Source organism: Nuphar pumila, chromosome 6, assembly GCF_984573655.1.
Source record: "Nuphar pumila chromosome 6, dmNupPumi1.hap1.1, whole genome shotgun sequence".
Classification (NCBI taxonomy): Eukaryota; Viridiplantae; Streptophyta; class Magnoliopsida; order Nymphaeales; family Nymphaeaceae; genus Nuphar; species Nuphar pumila.
The window spans coordinates 113890303-113917315 of NC_143254.1; the positions used below are offsets into that span (position 1 = coordinate 113890303).

A 27013-nucleotide genomic window follows, 5' to 3' on the forward strand; every position below is an offset into this window, starting at 1 on the left:
TGATACAAAGGCTAGATTTGATTTTGGAGAATAGATCTATGTAAATCGTGTGTCTACCACCCTACTTTGTGGTGGTTCAGTATCACAGCAGAAACATCCAATGTGTGTGTAAGTTTCCATTCAAAGTATCTGTGAATCTTTTGATACAAGAAATTTTCTACATTCCTAGCAAATCTTCGACTGAAAAAACCAGTGACTCATGCACGGTCACATGCAATGCCATGCACGGTCACATGCAATGCCATTCCCTGATGATCCCTCTGCTTGTTTTCTGCCGGACCTGCCCTTTTATACATCTTCCTTCTCATCAACAAATGAAAAAAACCTCTGCAGACGTCTCGACCAGGAGCTACCTTCAGCTGTCGTGCACACATCTGGAGCGGACGATTGTCCGGTAAACATAATTGCCATGCGCCAGAAGAATATAGAGAGTGCAACAACTGATGCAATCCCACATATCAAAAATAGACCCCAGAAGCTGTTGAGATCAAGCTGATTTGAGCTGACATCAGTGCTCCCTGAGCTGCAACCAGCATTTGTCAGCCATTTGTCATGGATCCTTTGGAGATCACCAATCTCTGATAACGTTAATATGGCAGTTGACAAGTCATCTGCTAAGGGAGAATCCCGGGAGAATGCCTGCTATCAGATGAAAAATATGTTAATATGCCAACAATGCAGAGGATTTGAACCATCAGAACTAATTGATTTGTCCAAATATACTTACGAAACCCCAACCGCTCTTAGTAAACTCCTTCCCTCGAATGGAAAACTTGCAGTGCTTTGAAAGAAAAAGTTCGACATATGGACGCTCATCAACCACAGCAATGACACCCCCATTGGCTGGACCTTGATCCAAGGCTGTTGCATAGGCTTCTGGTGAACCAAGTGCAATCAGCCTAGACTTTGGTACACCTAGTTCTATCAGATAGTTCTCAGCAAAAGAACCTACTTGGTATCCAATTGGATCATGGCTTGTTAACAAACTTTCAATTCCCGTGATTGGCGAACAAAGCTGCTGCACTGTAAGTATCGACGTCAAGTTTGCTGTGTAGTTTGACTTAACTATGAGGACCACAAAGAGCAAGATTACAAGCACAAAGCGTCCAAGAGTACTCACTGTACTCTCTCCTGCATAATTAATAGGGAAACAACTTATTGAGAACACTTTGTTTAAGAGATCAAAGAAATGATAACCAGCACATATACACTTACGGTGAGTGGAAAACATTGTTGAGAAACTAAACCTGCAAAACAAAAGAACACCAGCAAATAAGAAGCTCCAGAATTATTGATTGCAAAGAATAAAGGAACACCAGAAAAAGCTCTAGAATTATTGATTGCAAACGATTAAACTAAAGGATTGAGCAGACAAAGCCATCTGAACCAAAACAGTCAAGGTTTTCATTGATCACTCCATTTTGGTAAACTGCTCGAGAGTAATTTGGGCCATGTTTTGGATACAAACCAGCCTGTGAGAATTTTTCCTTTTTTTTTTCCTTTTCATTCTAAGTCAATCACAGAGTCACATACTTTCTTTTTCCATTTTTCATTCAGATATTGTGCATAAGTCTCAGCCACAACTGGTAAATGAACCAATTTAATAATGCCCTCTAACAGAATATAGGCAAAATATGTTTGCCAGGTCAACACTGGTAGATTTTTGTTATAATTCCATAGTGATAAATCTTCAAATCTATGCTTAGAGAGAGAGAGAGGTGCGTGCAGTTAAGGATGACGCTGTAGGGATGATGAGGGAAAGGCCCATGGATGGGGGGCATGAGGTGTCCACATGAGATCTTTTCCAGGCTCATATGGGCATGTGTAAAGTCTTGCAGATAGGTTGTCAGGCCCAGCATTCACTGCCCACAGCTGTTTCCTATTTTTTAGGGTGATTGACCCATGCAAATAATATTACTCATAGCCAGGAGACCCAAGTGCTAACCAACTTTGCCACCAGTGCTTAGTGATGATGATGATGCAAGGACTCATTGAACTTGAATAGGAGAATATACCTTTGGTACACGTTTATAGACAAGGGCCTGTGATAAAAAAACTAGAACACGAGTATGTGTAAATTTATGTATTATTTTCCAGTTGAAGCACAGCAGCAGCAAATACTGAAAAACTGACTTTTTATACAATCTTCAATTTAACACCAGAACAGTTGAAGAGAAAATGCTTGTATTGAACAAAGAAGAAACCAAAAAACTTGCAACTGAAAGAGAACGATGGTTCCTCATCCTAAATATGGACCTAATGAAATCTCATCCCTTAGTTCTAACGGTTTCTTACAAACAGAGAAAATGCCATGTCAAACAGCCATGAGCAACAGACAAATTGTTACAATCAGACAGCCATGAGAAGTAGACAGTACAACATCCAGACATGACATGAAAACAGCTTTAGCCCAAAAACAAAACTTTGGGACATTCCCTTTTATGTATTGTGGCTGTATAAATTTATATAGATTGTTTATGCACACAATTGGTCATTCATACATATCCACATATATGATTGCATTATCTCACATACATCATACGTATCACTAGGATCCATCATCACCATTTCTTGAACTCAAGCTTGATGTTAAGCTCACAAACTATGCCAATTGTAAGATTCTGAGTTATCTTAATTAAACATAATTTATTTTAGTACCTGAAAATATGCCTTTCAGATCTGGTTAGGATTGATCTCTTTGTGTGTGTGTGTGTGTGTGCACTTGCATGTGTATGTGAGAGTGAGTGTTGATAGTTGATACATGTGAACCATCTATAAGAAAAGGGGAAAAATGACCTTTAGTGGTGGTCAAACAGCTGCTGAAGGTTGTTTTTAGCAGTGGGCAGAAAGTGCTGCCGACTAAATGGCTCTTTGTGGTTGTTCTGGACTGCCAAGCTTTTCACTATGTTCAGTAGATACCTATTTGCTTTCTTTAAGTGTACATACCCTCAGAACCTCGCATTTCAAAGCCTAGTCTAAAGAAAGAGAAGTGCTAGAACATCAATATCCTCATCGGTCTCGTGAAGGTCTGTAAAAACCACAAAAAAATGTAACGGACCCGGGCCGGGTCGGGTCCGGACCCGACCCGGGCCCGTCATCGATAGGGTTTTAATAACCCGACTCGAGAAGGGGATTTTTGAGAAAACCCCCTTCCCGAGCGCCGCAACCCTTTCCCCCTTCGTTTTTGGGTGGATTAGGGAAACCCACCGGGGTTTCCCCTTCCATCGCCCCCCTGAGGCCTTTAAGAACCCTGCAGGAGGGCAAGGGGAGGCACACAGCTCTTCGCTCCCCTTGCGCCGACTCTCCTCCTTCCCTGCGCACGCCACCAGCGCCGCCGTCGCTGCGACCCACGCCATCGATCTTCTCCCAGGTACGCCGTCGCCACCCCCCCCCCCCTCCTCTTCCCTCTTCTCCTCTCTGTCACCTCGTCGGGAGGTCGACAAGCGGCGCACAGCCCCTGCCGCGCCCTCCCACCTCTCCTGTGCCCATTGGAGGGTCGACAGGGAGCCCTCATGCCCCTGTCACTTTTTCCCCCTTTCTCTTGGGGCTGTCGAAGAGCCGACAGAGGTCCAATCACCCCTGCGGCACCTTCTTTTTCCCTTCTTTGTTTTGGTGTCGTCGTGACTCGGTCAGGCAGGGGCCGAGACCCCTGCCATTCGTTGGCTCTTCAGGCAAGAGGCCGAGGCCCCTGCCATCCCTTATTTCGTTAGGCAGGAGCTGAGGCCCTTGCCATTCCCTTTTTATACGAGCAGGGGCCAAGGCCCCTGCCATTTATAATTATGCCAGGCAAGGCCGAGACCCCTGCCATTTCTTGTTTGCCATGCAAGGGGCCGAAGCCCTTGCCGTTCTCTGTTCCGCCTGGCAGGGGCTGAAGCCCCTATTTTTTTTCTATTAATTTAGTTGGCAGGGGCCGAGCCCCCTGCCATTCAGTGTTGGCAAGCAAGGGGCCGAGGCCCTGCCACCTTATCGCCATCGGCAGGGGCTAGACCCCTGTCGTCTCGTGTCTGTCGGCAGGGGCTCAACCCCTGCCGATTCGATGTTGCCGGCAGGGGCTCAACCCCTGCCACTTTCATGTTGTCGGCAGAGGCTCAGTCCCTGCCACTTTGTTGTTGCCGGCAGGGGCTCAGCCCCTGCCACTTTGTTATTGTCGGCAGGGGCTCAGCCCCTGTCGCTTCGTTGCTTTCGGCAGCAGCTGACCCCCCCTGCCGCCTCGGTGTTTTCAACAGAGGGCTCAGCCTCTGTCGCCCCGCTGTTGTCAGCAGGCAGGGGCTCGCCCCCTGTCGCTTTTCTGATTTCGGCCAGCAGGGGCACACTCCTGTTGCCTCTCTCTTTTTTGATCGACAGGCCTGACTTTCTATTCTTCGTATGATAATTAACGTAGCTCTGAATACTCACACTTTTGCAGACTTCGCATCGAACCCCGCTCTGGCTCCGCTACCTGAGCCTCGTATCATCTACACTCGTAGACGCACGCAGCTGCACGACATCCCGAGTTAGGGGAAATTCGCACAAGGATTTTGGATGAATAAAATAAAATAAGACTCCTGAGATAAAATAGTTATTTCACATACCTGCTTATCTGAAGAAGTATTTAATTTCTGAATTGCTAGTTAGTGTTTTACTCGTTCTGATTTCTTTTGAAACTACATGTTTAGGGTAAACTCTATGGGTAGACTCATTCTAGAGAGAATCAAGTAGTTTAATTGGTATACCTGTTTACCTGTAGGACTTCTTGACTTGTGATTGTCTGTCCTGCATGCTTATCCTTTTGAAATTTCATACTTAATGAATAGACTCATTTCTGGAGAGAAACCCACTGCAATTACTATTATAACTGAACCTTAAGGCAGGTATGGTATAAATTTGACGAGAGGTCATGGAGTACCTTGAAGTGGGAACTCAATACTTTATTGATATACATGAGATAATGTCGGCCTCCACAGGCCAGTTGCTCAAAGAGCAATACATGTCATGTATGAACCAAAACAATAATAAAACATTATGTTGCCCTCTCATCGTAGTTGTACCTGTAGGAAGGTACGATCGTACTTTTGGACAAGTACGTCCCATGTGGGTTACGATGGTTGGATGATGAGGTTGTAGCAACCTCGATGCGTGCTTTTAGCACAATGCTGAGATCACATAAATGGTGATCATTCGCCTTCACAGGCAAGATGCTCGAGTGGGTCTAATAGACCAGAGCATGTAAGATGGGGCGGCGGTTAAGAAACCCCCGTCGTACCCATTCGACCTTCACGGTTCATCAAGGGAGAGGATGGATGGTACAAAAACTCCGATGGACAGGTTGTTAACAACCACCCCACGGGCAAAAGACTCAGCTTCCCCAGTCATCGGATTTAGGGGAATTGAGATTACCATAAATTATCCTAGGTGGTAACTCCCAGGTACTTCTGCCGAAGTTGGATGCATCCATGGGCCACGAATGCCTTTGGGGATTTACTCTCTTGGTCACTGACCGTCCCCTTAGGAGCGGACTCAGTCAGCCATCCGGGTTATTGAAAACACCTGACATAATAAACCCCCGGATCGGTCTCGGTTGTTTCTACGTTTCGCGTCTGTGCGTACCCACAGGCCAATTAATATCAGAACTTAAAGAATATCTTTTTGAATAGTTGTAGATGATTGAGACTTACACTGCTTGAAAAGCTTCAACTAACAGCTCTTTGTACATATTACACTTGTTAGAATAGATTACAATTGTATTGATTGTTTAAATATCATAACTGCTTATCTCATAAATGTCCTGCTTTATTTTCATTCTACTTATTTGTTCGTGCACCTACTGGTTTGTTATGAAACTAACCCATTTCATGGGCAGGTGAGGAGTAGGACTTCCCAGGCGGCCGATGACGTGGTGCAATAGGGATCAAGATTTATCTTCTTTCTGCTGGCGGATTGGCTCTGAGTCTTTTTGAGTTTTCTTTAGATTATTAAACTTTGGAAAAATGCTCATTTTGTAATAAATTGCAGATTTTTAATCTATTGCCTTATTTCCTCAATTCCTTTAAGTTGTTGTTCATGTGAATGATGGTTTTTCAGCTAACGTACCCAGGATTGTTGACTTGTGCTCCTTTCTAAATGTCTTCCGCTGTCGTTTTTTTTAAAGTTAAAACTTTAAATCTTTGAAAGGTTTTTCGATAATGTTTTCGAAATCACAAGTCGAAATTTTGGGGCGTTACAACTTGGTATCAGAGCCAGATCAGAAAGAGGTGAATCTTGACCATTGAGCATCCCATCACGCGGTAAGTAAGTCTTTGATATTTTATAGCATGCTTAGACTAAATTGTATTCTTGTTTCTATTCCTAGTATGGTCCAAAAAATGGATTTAATTGCTGGTTCTAGTGGTAGTCACGGTAGGGGCATGCGTAGGCTGCGTGGCCGTTCTGTAAAGGGGAGGGGCAGGCAGAGGACGTTCAGGGCCGGTTACTAGGCTAACCGCCCTCCTTTACCCACCTTTACGGATGAGCAAGGCTTCCCACTACCACTCGCCTACCAAATACCGTTGGCAGCAACATGGGCTGAGGTGTATGCTCGAGTAAGTGGTTTCGCGCCTTCGCACGTTCTGGTGCACCAGTAGGCACCACAAGAATCATCAGGAAATTATGTTCCCCCTGAGTTAGCGGAGGAGTGCGTATTCTGTGGAGAATCAGGGCACACCATGGATGCCTGCCTCCGTAAGGTCGAGAACGATGGCATGATCGCAAGTTTGACTGCATGACCCTCTATGGAAGTGCGAAGATGTCACCATAGAAGAGGGATCTCTATCTGCTGCATGACCCCACCGGGTCTCTGGTGCTCGATCTTGATTTGCTGACACGTTAAACACTTCGAGACATACTCAGCCACGTCTCGCTTCATACCGTTCCATTAATAACTGCGTTGTAGGTCCTTGAACATCTTCGTGCCGCCAGGGTGAATGGTGTATCTAGACTTGTGGGCTTCCGTAAGAATTTCATCTCGAAGGACCGGGTCGTCAGGAACCCAAAGGCGCTCCTTCAACCATATACTTTCATCCTCCTCCAAACTAAAAGGTGTATCTTCCAGTATCGCTTGAGCCTTCAACTTCTCGTAGCGTGCATCTGTTTTCTGTCCATTGATGATCCTCACTAGTAGCTCAGGTTGAGCAACAAGGTGGGATAAACCGATTGAACCTTGAGTGATAGCGAAAGGTTCCCAAGAGGCTAGGTCTTCGACCAACCTCCATCCAGCAAATAAGGCATTAATCGAAACTTCCGGTGCTTTGCGGTTGAGGGCGTCAGCCACTACGTTCGCCTTTTCTGGGTGGTAGGAGAGGGTGAAGTCGTAATCCTTGAGGAATTCAAGCCAATGCCGTTGTCTCATGTTCAATTCTTTCTGCGAGAATAGATACTTAAGGCTCTTATGATCGGTGAATGCCTCAAATTTCTTCCCATACAAGTAGTGTCACCATATCTTCAGTGCGAACACCACCGCAGCTAACTCTAAATCGTGAGTTGGGTAGTTCTTCTCATGAATTTTAAGTTGCCGAGAAGCGTAAGCGATCACTTTCCCATTCTGCATCAGCACAGCCCCTAGGCCTGACCCAAAGGCATCAGTATAAATTACGAATCCGCCTTTACCAGAAGGTAAGGTCAAAATAGGAGCACTGGTAAGTCGCTCCTTCAATAACTAAAAACTCGCCTCGCACTTCTCGTCCCATAAGAATTTAGCCTCTTTCTTCAGTAACTTCGTCAGGGGTAACACAATTTTAGAAAAATCCTGAATGAATCTTCTGTAGTAACCCGCTAGTCTAAGAAAACTTCTGATATCATGTGCGTTCTTTGGTTGTTGCCAACTAAGTACAGCCTCAACCTTTGCAGGGTCCACGGAAAATCCTTTCTTAGAAATAATGTGTCCCAGAAACATGACTTCCTCGAGCCAGAATTCACATTTAGAGAACTTGGCATACAAACGTTCCTTTCGCAGGGTCTCCAACACGATGGTTAGGTGTTCTCGATGTTGCTCTCGACTTTCTGAGTACACCAAGATGTCGTCGATGAACACGATCACGAAGGTGTCCAAAAATGGCTTGAACACCCTATTCATTAAGTCCATGAAAGTTGTTGGGGCATTGGTCAGTCCGAACGGCATGACTGTGAACTCGTAATGTCCGTATCTCGTCCGAAAAGCAGTCTTAGGAATATCATCATTCCTAATTCTGAGTTGATGGTATCCAGACCTAAGGTCGATTTTCGAGAAAATTTTAGCCTTCTGTAACTGATCGAACAAGTCTTCGATACGCGACAATGGATACTTGTTTTTTATCATGGCCTGGTTGAGCATTCGATAGTCGATGCACAAACGCAAGGTCCCGTCCTTCTTCTTCACGAAAAGCACAGGAGCTCCCCAAGGAGATACGCTGGGGTGAATGAATCTTTGATCCAATAACTCCTGCAACTGCTTCTTGAGCTCTTCAAGCTCAGCTGGCGCCATCCTGTAAGGTGCTTTAGAGATTGGTGTCGTACCTGATAGCAATTCAATATTGAATTCTACCTCACGAGACGGCGGAAGTCTCGATAGCTCTTTAGGGAATACGTCGGGATAATTGCGAACGACATCCAACTCACTGATGGGGATAGGCATTGGATCCGATTGGATAACACTCACCAAAAAGGCAGTGCATCCTTTCCGCAAGAAGTTCTGCGCTTTAAGCGCCGAGATCATCCGGCTTGCTCGAATAGGTCTAGGAATTCTGAATTCTACTCTCAGAGAGCTTGGAGGTGATAAAACGATTTTGCCATCACGGCAAAATATCTTGGCATGATACTTGTGTAACCAATCCATGCCTAGGATGACGTCAAATTCTGTCATCTCAAGCAGGATGGCACGAGCAGGCAAGTGCCGCTCTGCCACGACTACGTCCAATTCAGGTATATAAGTGGTGCAAACTGTGTTCTTCCCAAAGGGGTTATACACGTCTAAAGCATTGTCAAGAGGTTTTACAGTTATATGCAACTGCTCTACGAATTTTTCTGAAACAAACGAGTGTGTGACACCACAATCAAAGAGTGCAAAAGCTGCTTGACCAGCAACAAGAATGGTACCTTGAACGAGATTTCCTTTTGTCAGTTGTTCGACCATGGCTGCATAAACTCGACCCGCCTCCTTGACACTGCTTGGTTGCGCTCGCTGATGATGATGAGGTGGTCGAGGAGGCTGAGATACATTGCGGGTTCGTTTGAGGTCATCAGCTGCTTTCTTTCGGCAGTCACGAATGAAGTGGCCCATCTTGCCACAGTACAGGCATCCGCCGGTGTCCCGCGGACAAAGTTGTCCTTCGTGAGTCCTCTTGCACCTGGGGCAGTTATCTCCAGACGGCTGCCTGGGTGGTGGATGGCCCTGCTGTCGTTGGCGCTTTGCCGGAGGGAACTGCTTTTTCCCTCCCTCAGTCTTCACTTGTAATGGTGGTCGCTGCCCTGGGCCGCCGGGATAGGTCTTCTTTTGATCACCACCTGACGCGGGTGACTTTTTGGCTTGCACACTTTTTGAACGCTCCTAATCCTCGTTCAGTAGGGTGGCTGCTGCTACCGCCGCGGAAAAAGTCGCGGGCATGCTGGTGAGAACCCTATGCCTGAGTCCTTTCTTCAGTCCACGAATGAACTTTCCAGCCTGCTCATGATCATCCTCGAATAGGTGAGGACAGTAGCGCTCCAACCGTTGAAATTTGGCGATATATTCATTCAGACTTAAGCTGCCTTGGCACAGCTCTAGAAATTCCACCTTCTTTTTCCTCGCATGAGGAGGGAAATAGTTTCCGAGAAAAGCCCTCCGGAAGGCCTCCCAAGGAATCACCTCCGCGCCTGGAAACTGCACTTCCCGGGTAGTGTCTCACCACTCGTGAGCGTCGTCCTTTAATCGAAAGGACCCAAACATCGTCTTCTTATCGTCAGGGACGGACAACACTTGGAACACCCGTTCCACCTCTTTGACCCAACTCTCTGCCAAGTCAGGGTCAACCTTGCCAGAGAAGGTAGGAGGGTCAAGCTTAAGAAATTTTTCATATGTGGCGGTTGGTGTGCTCCCCACAAGAGAACCTGAATCCTGCTGAGTGCGACCCTGGTTACGAATTGCCTCAGCCAAGGAGTTGAGGGTATCCATCATGAATCCCCTCTGCTCACGCAACTCATCAGCCATGCTGTTGCTTGAGTTTCCCGCCATCCTTAAAAAGCAACCAAAGTTAAGAGTCAAAAATACTGAAGAAGCACAAGAAGACCTAGGTATGGAAGCATAGGCAAAACTATAGATCTTCATTACGAAAGTCATTTATTTTGAATTCAGCAATGCTGGTACATAAGCAAAAAGTTCTATTCCACTATGATAAGAGGGTTCACAGACTCCGACAAAACTTGGTAGGTGCTACCTCCCCTTAGGGACGGCTAAAGTACTGCCTAAGATATTACCTTCTATTGCCTGTACGCCTGAATCTGCGCTTAGGGGTGAAAGGAGGTGGCTCCCCATAAGAAGCCTCCTGCCCGTAGAGGGGCGTTGCCAGAGCATATTCCGGTGAGCCAAGACTATAACTTGAAGAATCAGTCGCCGGCATGTATGTGGGTGATACACCGCCCACTGGGTCTGCTGGAAGTGGTGGTTGCTCGCCTGCAGTCAAACTTGCGATCATGCCATCGTTCTCGGCCTTACGGAGGCAGGCATCCATGGTGTGCCCTGATTCTCTACAGAATACGCACTCCTCCGCTAACTCAGGGGGAACATAATTTCCTGATGATTCTTGTGGTGCCTACTGGTGCACCAGAACGTGCGAAGGCGCGAAACCACCTACTCGAGCATACACCTCAGCCCATGTTGCTGCCAACGGTATTTGGTAGGCGAGTGGTAGTGGGAAGCCTTGCTCATCCGTAAAGGTGGGTAAAGGAGGGCGGTTAGCCCAGTAACCGGCCCTGAACGTCCTCTGCCTGCCCCTCCCCTTTACAGAACGGCCACGCAGCCTACGCGTGCCCCTACCGTGACTACCACTAGAACCAGCAATTAAATCCATTTTTTGGACCATACTAGGAATAGAAACAAGAATACAATTTAGTCTAAACATGCTATAAAATATCAAAGACTTACTTACCGCGTGATGGGATGCTCAATGGTCAAGATTCACCTCTTTCTGATCTGGCTCTGATACCAAGTTGTAACGCCCCAAAATTTCGACTTGTGATTTCGAAAACATTATCGAAAAACCTTTCAAAGATTTAAAGTTTTAACTTTAAAAAAAACGACAGCGGAAGACATTTAGAAAGGAGCACAAGTCAACAATCCTGGGTACGTTAGCTGAAAAACCATCATTCACATGAACAACAACTTAAAGGAATTGAGGAAATAAGGCAATAGATTAAAAATCTGCAATTTATTACAAAATGAGCATTTTTCCAAAGTTTAATAATCTAAAGAAAACTCAAAAAGACTCAGAGCCAATCCGCCAGCAGAAAGAAGATAAATCTTGATCCCTATTGCACCACGTCATCGGCCGCCTGGGAAGTCCTACTCCTCACCTGCCCATGAAATGGGTTAGTTTCATAACAAACCAGTAGGTGCACGAACAAATAAGTAGAATGAAAATAAAGCAGGACATTTATGAGATAAGCAGTTATGATATTTAAACAATCAATACAATTGTAATCTATTCTAACAAGTGTAATATGTACAAAGAGCTGTTAGTTGAAGCTTTTCAAGCAGTGTAAGTCTCAATCATCTACAACTATTCAAAAAGATATTCTTTAAGTTCTGATATTAATTGGCCTGTGGGTACGCACAGACGCGAAACGTAGAAACAACCGAGACCGATCCGGGGGTTTATTATGTCAGGTGTTTTCAATAACCCGGATGGCTGACTGAGTCCGCTCCTAAGGGGACGGTCAGTGACCAAGAGAGTAAATCCCCAAAGGCATTCGTGGCCCATGGATGCATCCAACTTCGGCAGAAGTACCTGGGAGTTACCACCTAGGATAATTTATGGTAATCTCAATTCCCCTAAATCCGATGACTGGGGAAGCTGAGTCTTTTGCCCGTGGGGTGGTTGTTAACAACCTGTCCATCGGAGTTTTTGTACCATCCATCCTCTCCCTTGATGAACCGTGAAGGTCGAATGGGTACGACGGGGGTTTCTTAACCGCCGCCCCATCTTACATGCTCTGGTCTATTAGACCCACTCGAGCATCTTGCCTGTGAAGGCGAATGATCACCATTTATGTGATCTCAGCATTGTGCTAAAAGCACGCATCGAGGTTGCTACAACCTCATCATCCAACCATCGTAACCCACATGGGACGTACTTGTCCAAAAGTACGATCGTACCTTCCTACAGGTACAACTACGATGAGAGGGCAACATAATGTTTTATTATTGTTTTGGTTCATACATGACATGTATTGCTCTTTGAGCAACTGGCCTGTGGAGGCCGACATTATCTCATGTATATCAATAAAGTATTGAGTTCCCACTTCAAGGTACTCCATGACCTCTCGTCAAATTTATACCATACCTGCCTTAAGGTTCAGTTATAATAGTAATTGCAGTGGGTTTCTCTCCAGAAATGAGTCTATTCATTAAGTATGAAATTTCAAAAGGATAAGCATGCAGGACAGACAATCACAAGTCAAGAAGTCCTACAGGTAAACAGGTATACCAATTAAACTACTTGATTCTCTCTAGAATGAGTCTACCCATAGAGTTTACCCTAAACATGTAGTTTCAAAAGAAATCAGAACGAGTAAAACACTAACTAGCAATTCAGAAATTAAATACTTCTTCAGATAAGCAGGTATGTGAAATAACTATTTTATCTCAGGAGTCTTATTTTATTTTATTCATCCAAAATCCTTGTGCGAATTTCCCCTAACTCGGGATGTCGTGCAGCTGCGTGCGTCTACGAGTGTAGATGATACGAGGCTCAGGTAGCGGAGCCAGAGCGGGGTTCGATGCGAAGTCTGCAAAAGTGTGAGTATTCAGAGCTACGTTAATTATCATACGAAGAATAGAAAGTCAGGCCTGTCGATCGAAAAAGAGAGAGGCAGCAGGAGTGTGCCCCTGCTGGCCGAAATCAGAAAAGCGACAGGGGGCGAGCCCCTGCCTGCTGACAACAGCGGGGCGACAGAGGCTGAGCCCTCTGTCGAAAACACCGAGGCGGCAGGGGGGGTCAGCCGCTGCCGAAAGCAATGAAGCGACAGGGGCTGAGCCCCTGCCGACAACAACAAAGTGGCAGGGGCTGAGCCCCTGCCGGCAATAACAAAGTGGCAGGGGCTGAGCCCCTGCCGGCAACAACAAAGTGGCAGGGGCTGAGCCCCTGCCGACAACATGAAAGTGGCAGGGGTTGAGCCCCTGCCGGCAACATCAAAGTGGCAGGGGCTGAGCCCCTGCCGGCAACATCGAATCGGCAGGGGCTGAGCCCCTGCCGACAGACACGAGACGACAGGGGTCTAGCCCCTGCCGATGGCGATAAGGTGGCAGGGCCTCGGCCCCTTGCTTGCCAACACTGAATGGCAGGGGGCTCGGCCCCTGCCAACTAAATTAATAGAAAAAAAATAGGGGCTTCAGCCCCTGCCAGGCGGAACAGAGAACGGCAAGGGCTTCGGCCCCTTGCATGGCGAACAAGAAATGGCAGGGGTCTCGGCCCCTGCCTGGCATAATTATAAACGGCAGGGGCCTTGGCCCCTGCTCGTATAAATAGGGAATGGCAGGAGCCTCAGCTCCTGCCTAACGAAATAAGGGATGGCAGGGGTCTCGGCCCCTGCCTGACCGAGTCACGGCGACACCAAAACAAAGAAGGAAAAAAAAAGGTGCCGCGGGGGTGACTGGACCCCTGCCGGCTCTTTGACAGCCCCAAGAGAAAGGGGGAAAAAGTGACAGGGGCATGAGGGGGCTCCCTGTCGACCCTCTGATGGGCACAGGAGAGGCGGGAGGACGCGGCAGGGGTTGTGCGCCGCCTGTCGACCTCCCGACGAGGTGACAGAGAGGAGAAGAGGGAGGAGGAGGGAGGGTGGCGACGGCGTACCTGGGAGAAGATCGACAGCGGTGGCCGGCGTCGGCGTGGGTCGCAGCGACGGCGGCGCTGGTGGCGTGCGCAGGGAAGGAGGAGGTCGGTAGCGTGCGCAGGGAAGGAGGAGAGTCAGCGCAAGGGGAGCGAAGAGTTGTGTGCCTCCCCTTGCCCTCCTGCAGGGTTCTTAAAGGCCTCAGGGGGTGATGGAAGGGGGAACCCCGGTGGGTTTCTCTAATCCACCCGAAAACGAAGGGGGGAAAGGGTTGCGGCGCTCGGGAAGGGGGGTTTTCTCAAAAATCCCCTTCTCGAGTCGGGTTATTAAAACCCTATCGATGACGGGCCCGGGTCGGGTCCGGACCCGACCCGACCCGGGTCCGATACATTTTTTTAGTGGTTTTTATAGTCATGCCTTGATCTGTGTGTCCTTAGATCTCTAGGGAGATTCTAGGCATTCAAACACCCCTTAGTTGAAAGATAGCCTTGAATATCACAAGACAAAGGAAGGAGAGGATGAATAAAGGCCGATCTCCAGTTAGATTTCTCTTCATAGAGGGGTTGGCCACTCTTTCATATATATTTATACAATGCTGGGATCACATAGGATTTTGGTATTTTACCAAAATACCCACTTTACACTACAATGCAATACAGTACAATACAATACAAATAGAATAATAAATTTACAAATAGCCTCCCTTAACACATACATATTCATATTCCTAACAGCCTCCATCAAGTTGTGCATGTTCTTCTGATCATGGATAGCTTGCCTTTTAGAAACCAGAATCATGCCTTGGTGAGCCCTTTGTCTACCACTTGTTTTTTTTTAGCCTATAAAGCGAGCCTCTATTTCTTGATCCTCTAGGCAATTTGAATGCTGCAATAAAATAATCGGCCAATTGATACTTTGGTCCAGTATAAAAAGTAAATGACATATCCAAGTTACTTCTACAACTAAGGATGTCATGGATCTGTGCTCAACCTTGCTACAGTTCGTTGCTTTTCGCTACTCTAATATATTAAATTTCCTATAAGAGAAACACAAATGCTAGATATTGATCTTCACTTGCTTGGGCCTTCTCCCCGGTCTGCATCACTATAGCCAATAATAATTAAAGGACTATCACGTCACCTTTTATACCTGAGCCCATCATTTAATATACCTTTGAAATATAACAAAAAGCATTGCCTCCATGTGCCCTTCTCTTTGGTCGTGCATGAATTGTGATACTTGATTAATTGCACACGAAATGTCTAGGCGAGTGAAAGTCAAATACTGCAATGCACCTACAATGCTCTTGTATGTTCTCGGGTGCTTATAAACTTCTTCTGCTTTCGGACTTTGATTCAAAGGCACACTAGTAGAAACCAGTCGACAATCCTTCATTTTGGTTTTATTCAATAGTGATAAAAGCATTCTCTATTTATTCCTATCCACTTCCACACCTAGAAAATATTTCAACGCTCCTAGATCTTTCATTTGAAACTTTCCTTGGATATACCTCTAGCTGATTTGTATGATTCAAACAAGTGTCAGTTATCACAATATCGACAACATATATCAGCAGTATAGTTATCCCGTGATCTCCAATACAAATAAAGAGTAATCAATTTGGCTTCTCTGAAATCCATAGCTTCTTATCTCATCAGAAAACCTTTGAAACCAAGTTCTTGATGTTTGTTTCAATTGATACAAAGTTCTCTTTAACCTATACACCTTTTTGGCAAGCTCTCCTTCTGCATATTCAACCGATACACCACATATGAACACATTTTTAACATCCATTTGGGACAACTGCCAATCATGTATCATGGCTAAAGATAATAGCAGCCGAATTGTTTCCATCTTGATAACTGGGCTAAAAGTCTCATCGTAATAGAAGCTGTATTCTTGAGTATACCCCTTTGCCACCAATCATGCCTTGTATCTTTCAGTGTTCCCATCAACTTTGTGCCTAATTTTATAGACCCATTTGCAACTTACAACATTTTTATTGTAAGGTCTATCCATTATGCCCCAAGTATTACAAACATACAGGGCACTTATCTCCTCATTCATCGCTTCCACCCATCTATAGGTTTTGTTGGCATGAAGATAACTAGTTGGTTCTTGATCTCATTGGACAGCAATGAAGAATACTTGGTATTTTGTGGTAAAGGTGTTATATGAAACCCATCTTTTAATGGGATGTTTCTCTCTACTAGATCTTTGAACAATTAGCTGTATCGGTTGAATAACTTCATGACTAGTATTATTAGCTTCTTGCTATTCTTCTTTTTTTGTGGAACATTTAGCGGTTGGATTGCATTGTGTGCCTTGTGAATTATCGGAAGCATCTTTTGTTCTAGCATCTCCTACTTTTCTCCTATGATATACTTGTCCACAAACTCTGTCCTAAATCTCTTTTCTTGCTTCAACAGTATGATGAATACCACCATTTGCTAATGAGGCAACATTCAGCTGTACATCTGAGTTGCTTTGTTCTGTTGCATGTTCATGCCCATGGATCAGACATGGGCCAGTTATCCCTTGTATCAATGACGTGCTCATCCAATGATCTATGTCATCCACAACTTCTAACTGGTCATTTTTTTGAGGCTCTTCTTGTGTGATATTTTCAGCAATATTGAAACTCCTTTCATCAAATACCATATGGTGAGACACTGTTATACATCTTTTGACTGGATTCCAACATCTGTAACCTTTGTACCCCTTTGTAATGAAATCAAGAACATGAAAAAATATAAAAGCCACTAAGGGAAAACATAAAAGAGTTCACGAGATCACAAGAGCCACCATGGGCAAAGCACAAAGGCCACTAAAAGGAACACACGAGAATTAAAAAAAAAAATTATTAATAAGAACTGCTTAAGAGAAGCATAACTGAATGGGGAGAGAAATCCCCTATATATACATGAAGAGAAGGAGCCAAAGGAGGCTCAACTAGCCATTAGAGAGAATTAATGGCTAGTTGAGCTAGCTGTTAGGCCTAGCTAATGGCTAGAAAATCTAACGGTTAGCTAGCCTAACGACTAGAAGAAAAAAGACTGAAATGTCCCTAATGGGCATTTCATTCTACGAAAAATAATAAAAAGAAAATATATGTATTTTAACCTAAATACAATCTAAAACATATGCAATTATATATATAACACCTCCTCAAACTGAAGGTAAAATAACCGAATGTTTGCTAAGGACAAAAGAAAAACGAGACGATAGCAACACTTTGGTGAAGAAGGCAATTTGGTATTATGATGTTACATAGGGTAGCTCAATAGTGCTTTTGAGAAATTCCTCTCAAACTTAGTAGGTAGCAATCAATCTCCATGTGCTTCGTGTAAAACCCGAGATTTTTCCTTGATAATTAAAATGAATAAATGATGAATTATCGGTGCATTCATGACTATAATCGTGAATTCTCGATTTTCTTGATTTCGAACCTTTATCTCCAATTATGAAGCTTATTTCAAGAATAATTGAAAAAGCGAAAATATATGGACCAAACAAGAAAGTAAATGATTTTAGACTATGGATTTTGAATTTGGATCTAATCTCATTGGATTGGACCAATAACATCAGACTCTACAAACAACATCATTATTGTTTCGACAAAATTTCGGCCGATCAGTGACTCACCTATTGAATCAAATTTAACATCGATGTTCCTCATTTTGAGGGCATCAAAATCGACTATCTACATGCCCAAATTGGTGTTGATTTGATCGTTTTATCATCGACTGAAATTCATGCCTAATTATAAGTAAAAAATTAACGTTTTTTGACATCGACTAAATTTTTTTGTCAATCCGTGTATGTACGATTAAATCCAAGACCACCGTGACGTTTTACGTTTTAAGGGCTATCAAATTGACTATTTAAATATCAAATTTTGTTGAGTCTTTGGGTATTAGGCCTCCTGAAAGGTTACCATGTCACTAGAGCCCAAGCCAGGGTAAGAAGTTCTCACTTTTCTTCTTTAGCTTAAGTAATTTCGAAATTTAATGAATTAGGACCCATAATTTATTTTTTATTTTATTAATAAAAGAGATTAATAAATATTAACTTCTTATATTAGAGATGAAACTCTTGTCTAAGCCCATCTATAAATAGAGGCCCTCATGAGAATGATTAACAAGGTTAGTTCTCTCTCTCTCTTCTTTTTCCTTTAGTTTTTTAGTTTTTTCTCTCCTCCAAAACGTCTAGGAGCTCTGGGGAACTCTTGTACAACCATTAAACTTGCACTTATTCGATTGGTGGTGGTGGTGGAATAGAAGTCGGATCACTTATTTCCCTTGTTCTACCTCAAAAATCTATCGTTTGACAAGTAAGAATTACGTAGCCGATGCTTTTTACACACTTAGAGCATACATGATTAGATTATTTTGTTTCCAGCAGCATGTGATCATGTTCTTGATTTGTTTTACACATTTTCTTGGTTGAAGAAATCATTTCTTGGGTTCGAAAAAGGTAAATCATGATTTTTTCCTAAAAACGATTTTGAGAAACAGGCATAATTAGAGTTTCATTGTATTTATGTATTAGATTCAATCATAATGTGATTTTTCTGATGTTATTCATGTGTTAACTCATAATAAGTCTGATCAAATAAAAAACAATGAGATTCTAAAGGTTTTATGGCCTTAAAGAAGGGTTTTTACAAAAACGTTTTCTGAGAAACCAAAATCTGTGTTGCCTAATATTTTATTTTCGACCAGTTTTGAAAATAAATCGATATCTTTATGAATATCAGTCTAAAAAATCCAAATAAATTCACCACGGTGATCTACACCTCGTGATCTTGAATTTAGAATCTTATTTCATTCGTTTTGGATATGTATTAATGAAGATATGTCCGTTTTAATAGATCCCTAGTTTCTGGCTCTGGTTACACGATATTTTCGACCCATCTGTGATAAAATAGGTAAACGCCTTTGAAAAATGACTCCAAATATTTTATAAAAATTTTGGGTGAATCTTAACACATAATAACAGACCGTGTAAAAAGGGTTTTGACAAAAATATTGTATATAAATTTCAAGAAATCCGTTAATTTGATAAAAATATTGAAGATTACAGATTTTGGATCGAAACTTTATCAGAACAAGGTTCTATAAAGGATTTTTAATTATTTCTGTACGTATTATTTTTGAGATCTGTTTGTTGGGTTGTGTTTTTTAGAGGTACAGGTAACTATGGTAAAAATATCATGAATTTATATGAGCTTTGTTATTCTTTACAGAATTTATAAAAACGGGTCAACAGAGATCCAAATTTATCCTGAAAACTTATGCTTGTATTTGATTAGTAACATGTTAGAGATCTAGGGGTTTAATATATTTTTAACACGTATTGCACATTATTAGTGTGTATTAATTATATTGCATCAAAAAAAATGTATTTGACATGTGAGAAGATCTGAATAAAGGTTTATGTAAATTGTATGCGTAAGATAAGACTCGATTCACATTGTTTTGCAAATAAATTATCCTAATTGGTTTTAAAGGCATACTTCAATAAGATATAATTTGTTTACATGTTTTTACAGCATGAATGGAGTTAAGTCATGTGTATTCATCTTGTTTATTCATGAGTACAACTAAACGTAATTAGAAACATATGAGCCCCTTTCGGTTTGGGCTTATGGGGGCCCGAATCGGGGAAGAAGACTTATGTGTTTTTAGTTACGGGCCAGTTGTAATGAGATATTTTATGTGCATACTACCATAGATATTGTATTTAGGTTTGATATGAGTTGAGAACTGAAAGGTCAAGATATTAATTGTAGACATATCGATTTGCTCGGTGAGGGTTTATAGGAGCTCTTATCGGGAAAGTCTGGTCTATGTCTTTAATTATGTTTTGACATTTTCTTTAAAATTTTCATAAACTCAATTTTTGAATCATGTTAGATCTGATATAAATATTTGTGATAGGGATAATGGTGAGATTGATTACTCTTACATAGGTTGCGATTGAAATTTGTGAATTTGTTTAATTATGGCAGTTTGATCATGAGACTTTATGATAACTGGTTTTGGGCATAGTTGTAAATGCAAAGCATGTGAAAGATGAATATGAACATGTTAATGTTGTTGCATATTGGCCATATATGCAGATGCAAAATGTTGTATTTGTGCTATTATGCCTTCGTCTGAATATTTGAAATGATGTAATATTGCATGTATTAATGGCAAATTAGCATGTTGATATGATTCCTTATTGTAAGAATGCATGTTATGCTTTGATATGCGGTATTTTAATATGCATGAAAGATGATAAAAATCTCACAGGGTTTGATGGGCACTTGGTGTGCTTGAGGAATTTGAAAAAAAATTAAAGTTCCATAAGAGGGAACAATGAGATGGCAATGCACTAGCCTAAATAGTAGTTGCATTTATTTTACCTATGGCCTAACTTAAAGATAACTCTGTAGTTGCCCTTTCCGGGTATGCTTTGTTTTAACAAGGTATGTTGAACCAGATTACTGGAATTGACCTACCTTAGAGAGGGTAGGCGGTATGAAACTCTCTGGGCCTTATATTTTTTAGCCTGCAAGGAGCAATGCTTCGCCAGTCCCTCAACCCAGAGAATTTAGGAAGACTAAGACTGCTACCTTATCCTAGGTGGGTAGATCCTAGTGTACTTTAGAAGTGAGTGATCATGATCATCATGTGGCGTGACATCACTCCCCTGAGTAGAATTCTCTTAGAGCAGCCATTTTCTCTCACGGTCTGGGCTCCTGTCCTTGGGGAGTACGACTCAAGAGGTTACTCGGGAATAATAAAATACATAGCATAATAAACATCGAGCTAGTCCGCCTATTTTCGGTGTTGATCTACGTCATACCCAGGTAGACCGAGTAATCAAGTGAAACATAAATTACTAGATCACTTTACTTTATCGCATATTATTCTTGCTCTTAAAAGTTGATAAATTCCTGCTTATTGACATATAGCATGCTTTCATATGGTTTGATGTTAAATGCTTAAGATTGTCATTTCATACTTGCTTATGAATTATGGATGCATGAATAGCTTGCAAAAATCTTATTTCTGCCTTATCGGTAGCTTATGAAAAATTTATGTGTTGTATCCTGCATTAGCTGTGTGAATTTTATTGAGACTTTTAAAAGTCTCATTCTTCCAAAATAAAATGTTTTTCAGGTGATATATGAAAACTAGAGCGAATGCAATATGCTGGAGGGGGTTGTGCACACTGATGTATTCAATGATCCCAAGAACTTCCTGTTTTATTTAAATTTCAATACTTTTTTATTATCTGAATGACTATTTAATTGAACAATTGAGTTATTGATTCAATTATGAAATTTAATTATTTTATGGAGGTGATAAGAAAGGATATGAATGCTTTGAACCTCACCGAAGACATGGCATTGGATAGAAATGAATGGAGGAGAAGGATTCATGTGGAAGACCCATAATGATTTTCTTTGTTGGTTCATATCGCCGACCCCAATTGTTTTGGGATGAAGGCGTAGTTGTTGTTGTTGTTGTTGTTGTATTACAATGAATTTTGCAATTCTGTTTCTTGGACTATGTTCCTAAGATGATGGGGCAATCCAAGTAAAATTTTAAGAGTTAAATTCAGTTCCTGTAATTTTTGGTGGGTTTTCCAAAATCACTATTAACAAGAGATTTAATTAAGAAATCAAAAATAAAATTAATTCTCTTGTAGCTTATTGAAAGAGTAAGCTTGATATTGATGGTTCTGTAGAATATTGACTTAGCACGAAAGGTTGTTTTTGTCCCCCATCCACAGGACCCGTAACCGAAGAAACTATCACGATTTGTCTGTAGTATGGTAGGTAAGACTCATGAGAAAAATCTGATATACCGGGTTGCAGAAGTTGAAAACTCTCTTTATAAAATTATATTCCCTCTTCGGAGTATGTACAATTGGGGCGTCATGTAGGTTAATAAAATACAATTGTTTGAAAATACAAACCTGAATCGTACCTCCATCCGGGAGAGTCTGTTTTGTACCCACAGATATATATTGGCAAGTGAAACCAAATTATGAATTGCATATAGATAGAACATGGCATGCATAATTTAAGCAAAAGAACAATAAGTGAAGATAAGAAATTATTCATGCATGAAAGACTCACAACATTGAAATGATAAGTTCATGCATATTGTATATGTTCATGCATGTACATAATTTATTGTATTGATGCAAATCTTAGCATAAATGAATGTACATTAAATTGACTTGCTAGCATGATTTTATGTTTATTGCCTACCAAAATATGTGTTACATTATTGATATATGAGATTGTATTTGAATGTATTCTGATATCGTGCATTTATTGGAAGTATGTTATTTTCTACCAGGCTTTCATGAGTCTGACCCGTTTTATGAGGTTTCAGGTAGATTATGATGAGCAACTGCAGAGCGGATGCGGAGTTCTTAGGCGGTGTCGAGAGCCAGTTTTTTCCTTTTCCGGGAATAGTTTTAAAAAAATAATTATTGTTATCAAAATACTCTGATATGTATTTTAAATTATTGAAACTGAATTAAATCTTAATGTTCACATTTTAATTCAGTTATGATAATTGATTATACTATAACCCGCCCAAAATGTTTAACTCAAAGAAAAAAGTTGTTTACGTTGTTTTAAAAAGAAAAAAAACCCTGAAATTTTAGGGTTAAAATTTTGAAGCGTTACAATGAATGGAGAAAGGTTGCAAAGATTCATGTTGATAAAGATATGATTCATGTGATAGGGTAAAGAAGTATAGAGGATACCATAAGAATAGATCAAGATTTATCGCAAACTAGAACAGAACCGACAAGAAACAAATCAGATCTAATTGTGCCAAATCTGCAATAAGATAAATAAGATCAGCAAGGAATCAAAGTTGAGGTAGATATCAAAACTGATAGAGAGAAGAAGAGAAAGGCAACAAAAAGATCGGGCCAGATCTGATTGATCTGGTATAGGTTTCACATATATTGCACGGAGTAAAAGAAGACAATGAGAAAGAGATCGATAAGATCTTATTGATCTGATTTGGAGAAAAAGGTATTAAGGATCAGATCTGATCAAACCAGATCTAATTTAGGTAGACAGGACAAGGATCTAAGGGAGATAAAGAAGAATAAGAGGAAAACCAAGATTAGGAGAAGAGAGGGAATAGAGAAAGAGAAGAGTAGGGGCTTAAATGTAATATCACATCATATTTTTTCCAGTTATAGGCCTTAATTTTACTCCAAATATAGCGATTTATATAAAAGTCAAACCTAGATCCATATTTGTCCCAGTGTTGTGAAAGGTGCCCATAACAGAAAAATATTTTTAATAATTAAATCATGAAAGATTTTCTCCCAAACTTTTGACGCAAAGTAATAATATGTAAAGATAGAATTGTCCAATCAAGTGTATAAAACATCAACTCACATGCATGTGTGTGTGAGTATGCAGCTGTGATTCACAAAATTAAACAAAAGGAAATGTGTTCTTTTGATAGTATTTTGAAGCATAAGTGACAAGAACTGCTAATGATTGAATTATTTTTCAATCATTATCAAAATATAACTTATTGGTGAAGTTAGCATTCACAAGGACTCAAGCTAATTTACTCAGATGTGTGCAAGTTAATGAAGCAGTACTGAGGTCAGTTATCAGCCACTTTTAAGCATGACTATTGCTTCAAGCACAATTGTCTAAATAAAATAACTGAGGTCAGAGGAACATTGATCAAAACATTGCGAGTAAAAATGTCAATATGGATAGTATTTCAAGTGTGAACTTCCAAAAACCTACCAAAGAACTGTGACAATTTGACGTCTTGGTGGGCCACGAAACTCATCATTCACCCGATGTTCAAGAGTCCATACAACCAATCCCATTACAAGAAAAAATGCTGCGGTTGCACACCACATCTTTATAGTAAAGGGCCTCAGGAATGCCCAAGCACCTGATTTCATCTTTTTGGTGGGAGCTACCACAACAAGCCCAGATGCAGCATAAGGCTGTGTAAAGTCTACAATCTTTGTTCTGTTGGTAATGATGGCAATGTCTCCAACTGCCGCATCAAAAAACTGCCAAACCAAGAAAAACAGAGCAAATGAAAATGATTGAGATAAATAACATTCAACTTGCAATGAAAAGGCTTTTATTTATTCACTCACTCCTGTTTGAACCCTGTGTACAAGCTCAGTGTAACTTGGATTTGAATCTCCATCCCCAAACGGTAAGAATTCAAAAGGAACAGCATAAGGTAACAAGTTTACTGCAGCAGTAAATACATCTGTAGAGAAACCCTTCATTACATGATCAGTTCCATTAACCAGTGAGACAAATTCCTTAAAACTTGCCCTCCTAGGGACACCTATCCTCAACTGCTTCCCACTATTCGGAAAAACCCACCCACGGGGCCTTGTTGTTGTCTCCCCGGGCCAGATAATACTATGAAGTTGCTCGTTTGAAATATTTGGTGGATTAGAGTAAAGGCTTTCTGGGGGCTCCACTGATAAACCAGAATAGTTGGACCAATAACCAATTGTTCTAAACCCGGTTCCTACAACATTAATTATATCATATGCAGGATGGATCAAGTATCTATCTGAATCAAACCGAATCTGACCAGTTACACCTGTAAAATTTGCTTGCAGTACTCTTCTCAGCAACTGCTGTCCCCCATTGAACACACTCAATGCTTCAAGGTTCATACTGCTACCTGTTATATCGTGCAATTTTGGATCATCAGAGAAAGAAATAGCACCTCCCCCATCAAGAAAAGCTTTAACTGTATGTGCTATTAACCATACAGTATCATACGCATATAGACCATAAGTATTCAATCCCAAAGTGTCAAGTCCCTCTTTCTTAACCAAATTATCCCACCTAGACCTAAAATCCTTCTTCTGATCTGAATCAGGTACATGCTGTCGCATCATGAGAACTCCTTGAAGTGATCTCATGTTGCCAGAACTGTCAGGATAGGTGTCTAGATAAGAAGAGAGCCAATCAGTAGTCATCCATACATATCCATTAGTTATCATTTCAAGATGTTCAGCAACAGAGAAAATCAGAAGACCTGACTTAGGATCATTGACATGGACAACAATAACCCTTGATTCCATTAAAGCCAAGCTAACCAACATGTCGGTGACGTCACTTCTAGTCATTTCAGGTCGCAATGCAGCTTTGTAAGAAATCCTACACCGTCGCTCGTCAAGTTTATCATCTAAAGCAGAAACTCCATTCCTTCCATAATCATCATCAACGAAAAGCGCAATTACCTCTTTCCAGCGGAAATAGTCAATCATAGCAGCGATTGCAGACATTTGATACAAATCGCTCTGGGTTGTCCTAATGAAAAATGGGTATTGGAGCGAAGAAAGAGTTGGATCCGTGGCAGCAAAAGAAAGAAGAGGAACTTGGAGTTCATTAGCAACATGTGATATCGCATGAGCAATCACAGAGGACTGTGGACCGATTATTGCTACGGTATCCTTCTCCATAAACTGTAAAGCTGTGTTGACAAGTAATTTTGACAAAAAAATATCAGGTTAAACACAATAAAGCATACACACACAAACAAACAAGGTTGAACAATTGAAATTAAACTAAATAATTGCATTTTACAAAGATCTGAATGGGCAGCTTGATGATTTTGAAGGAAAATACTAGAAAAGCAGAAACATGACACAGTAAAAGAGAGAAACATTAGACTAACTCATCAAAACACACATGCACACACACAGAAACAAGGTTAAATTTATCACTTACAAGTTGAACAATTGAAATTAAACTAAACAAGTGCATTTTACAAAGATTTGAATTGGCAGCTTGATGTTTTTGAAGGAAATTACCAGAAAAGCAGAAGCATAACACAGTAAAAAAGAAACGCTAAACTAAGCGCATCAACACACACACGTGCAAGCTTAAATTCATCATTTACAAGTTAAACGATTGAAATTAAACTAGATAAGTGCATTCTACAAAGATCTGAACCGGCAGCTTGATGTTTTTGAAGGAAATTACCAGAATGGTCAGTTTGAGTTACTAAAAAGGCAGAAGCATAATGAATTTAATGAAGAAGTCTAACATACCTTCAACAATGCCAAGAAATCCACTGGCGTTGGAATCCATCATGGTAATATTCAGCGTAGTTCCACCAAGAACGCTGGAATTAGCATTCACATCTGCTTCTGCAGCCTTAATTGCAATCTTAGCAGCACTTCCTATAGCAGAATCGAAAGTGAAAATAGCTCCTACATTCACCACAGATGGCCTCGACGAAACATTTCGACTAGGCCCATCTCCAAAAACTCCATTACAACAGACCATAATCACAAATAACAAAACACGGATCATGGTGCCCACAAACCCAAAAAAGAGAGGGTAATGTTCTATATGAATTGAAATGAAAAGTTCTGAAAACTAATACAAACACCAACAACATGAAGATCACAACATGTGTGTTCTAACACACTATTACAAACACCAACAACATGTGTGTTCTAACACACTATTACAAACGCCACCAACATGAAAATCACAAGGTGGTTTCTAACTCACAGTTACAAACACCAACAGCATGAAAATCACAAATTCAATTTTGGCAACCAAAAGGAGTCAAGAACTGATCCCTTCAAGTCTTAATCATCAATCGGAAAGAAACAGCAATGGAATGGGATGATACCAACTTCCCTTTGTTGAAGCGTCAGGGTTGATGCTGATACAAAGGGAAAGCTCGAGAGAGAGAGAGAGAGAGAGAGAGAGAGGCAAATGCTTCAACACAGATATCAGTTATCAGGATAAAGAGCAAAGGAAGACCGTGGATATGAATATCAAAAGTAGCAGGTGGGTGTGCTAAATTTGCATGAAATGGATCAAACTTATTCTCTTGCTACAGTGTGGGAGTCGGATTTCATTGGGTACTTGCTTTTTGCTGAGCTTGCTTATACAATAACTATATATATATATATATATGAGTATATATACGGATTTTCTTGAAGCCTG

The 27013-nt window shown here is 41.5% G+C and overlaps 1 protein-coding gene across 1 annotated transcript; it reads right to left on the reverse strand.

Moving 5' to 3' along the window:
* LOC149835773 (glutamate receptor 3.3-like) lies at positions 1–26950 on the reverse strand. The gene is made up of 6 exons (XM_090010658.1): positions 26101–26950; positions 24175–25520; positions 23807–24084; positions 1216–1247; positions 728–1131; positions 1–639 (listed from the first exon to the last, which is right to left on the reverse strand). Exons 1-6 carry the CDS (start codon positions 26363–26365, stop codon positions 289–291), a joined length of 2676 nt encoding a protein of 891 aa, XP_089866784.1. The 5' UTR covers positions 26366–26950; the 3' UTR covers positions 1–288.
* Positions 26951–27013: the final 63 nt, after the last annotated feature.

Excerpts from the sequence above, each read along its gene's own strand:
- LOC149835773 (XM_090010658.1), bottom strand. The coding sequence starts at position 26,365 with ATGATCCGTGTTTTGTTATTTGTGATTATGGTCTGTTGTAATGGAGTT. Across the intron at positions 24,085-24,174 it reads TACACAGGGTTCAAACAGGA|TTTTTTGATGCGGCAGTTGG; the intron begins GTGAGTGAATAA and ends TTGGTTTGGCAG. Across the intron at positions 640-727 it reads CTAAGAGCGGTTGGGGTTTC|GCATTCTCCCGGGATTCTCC; the intron begins GTAAGTATATTT and ends ATCTGATAGCAG.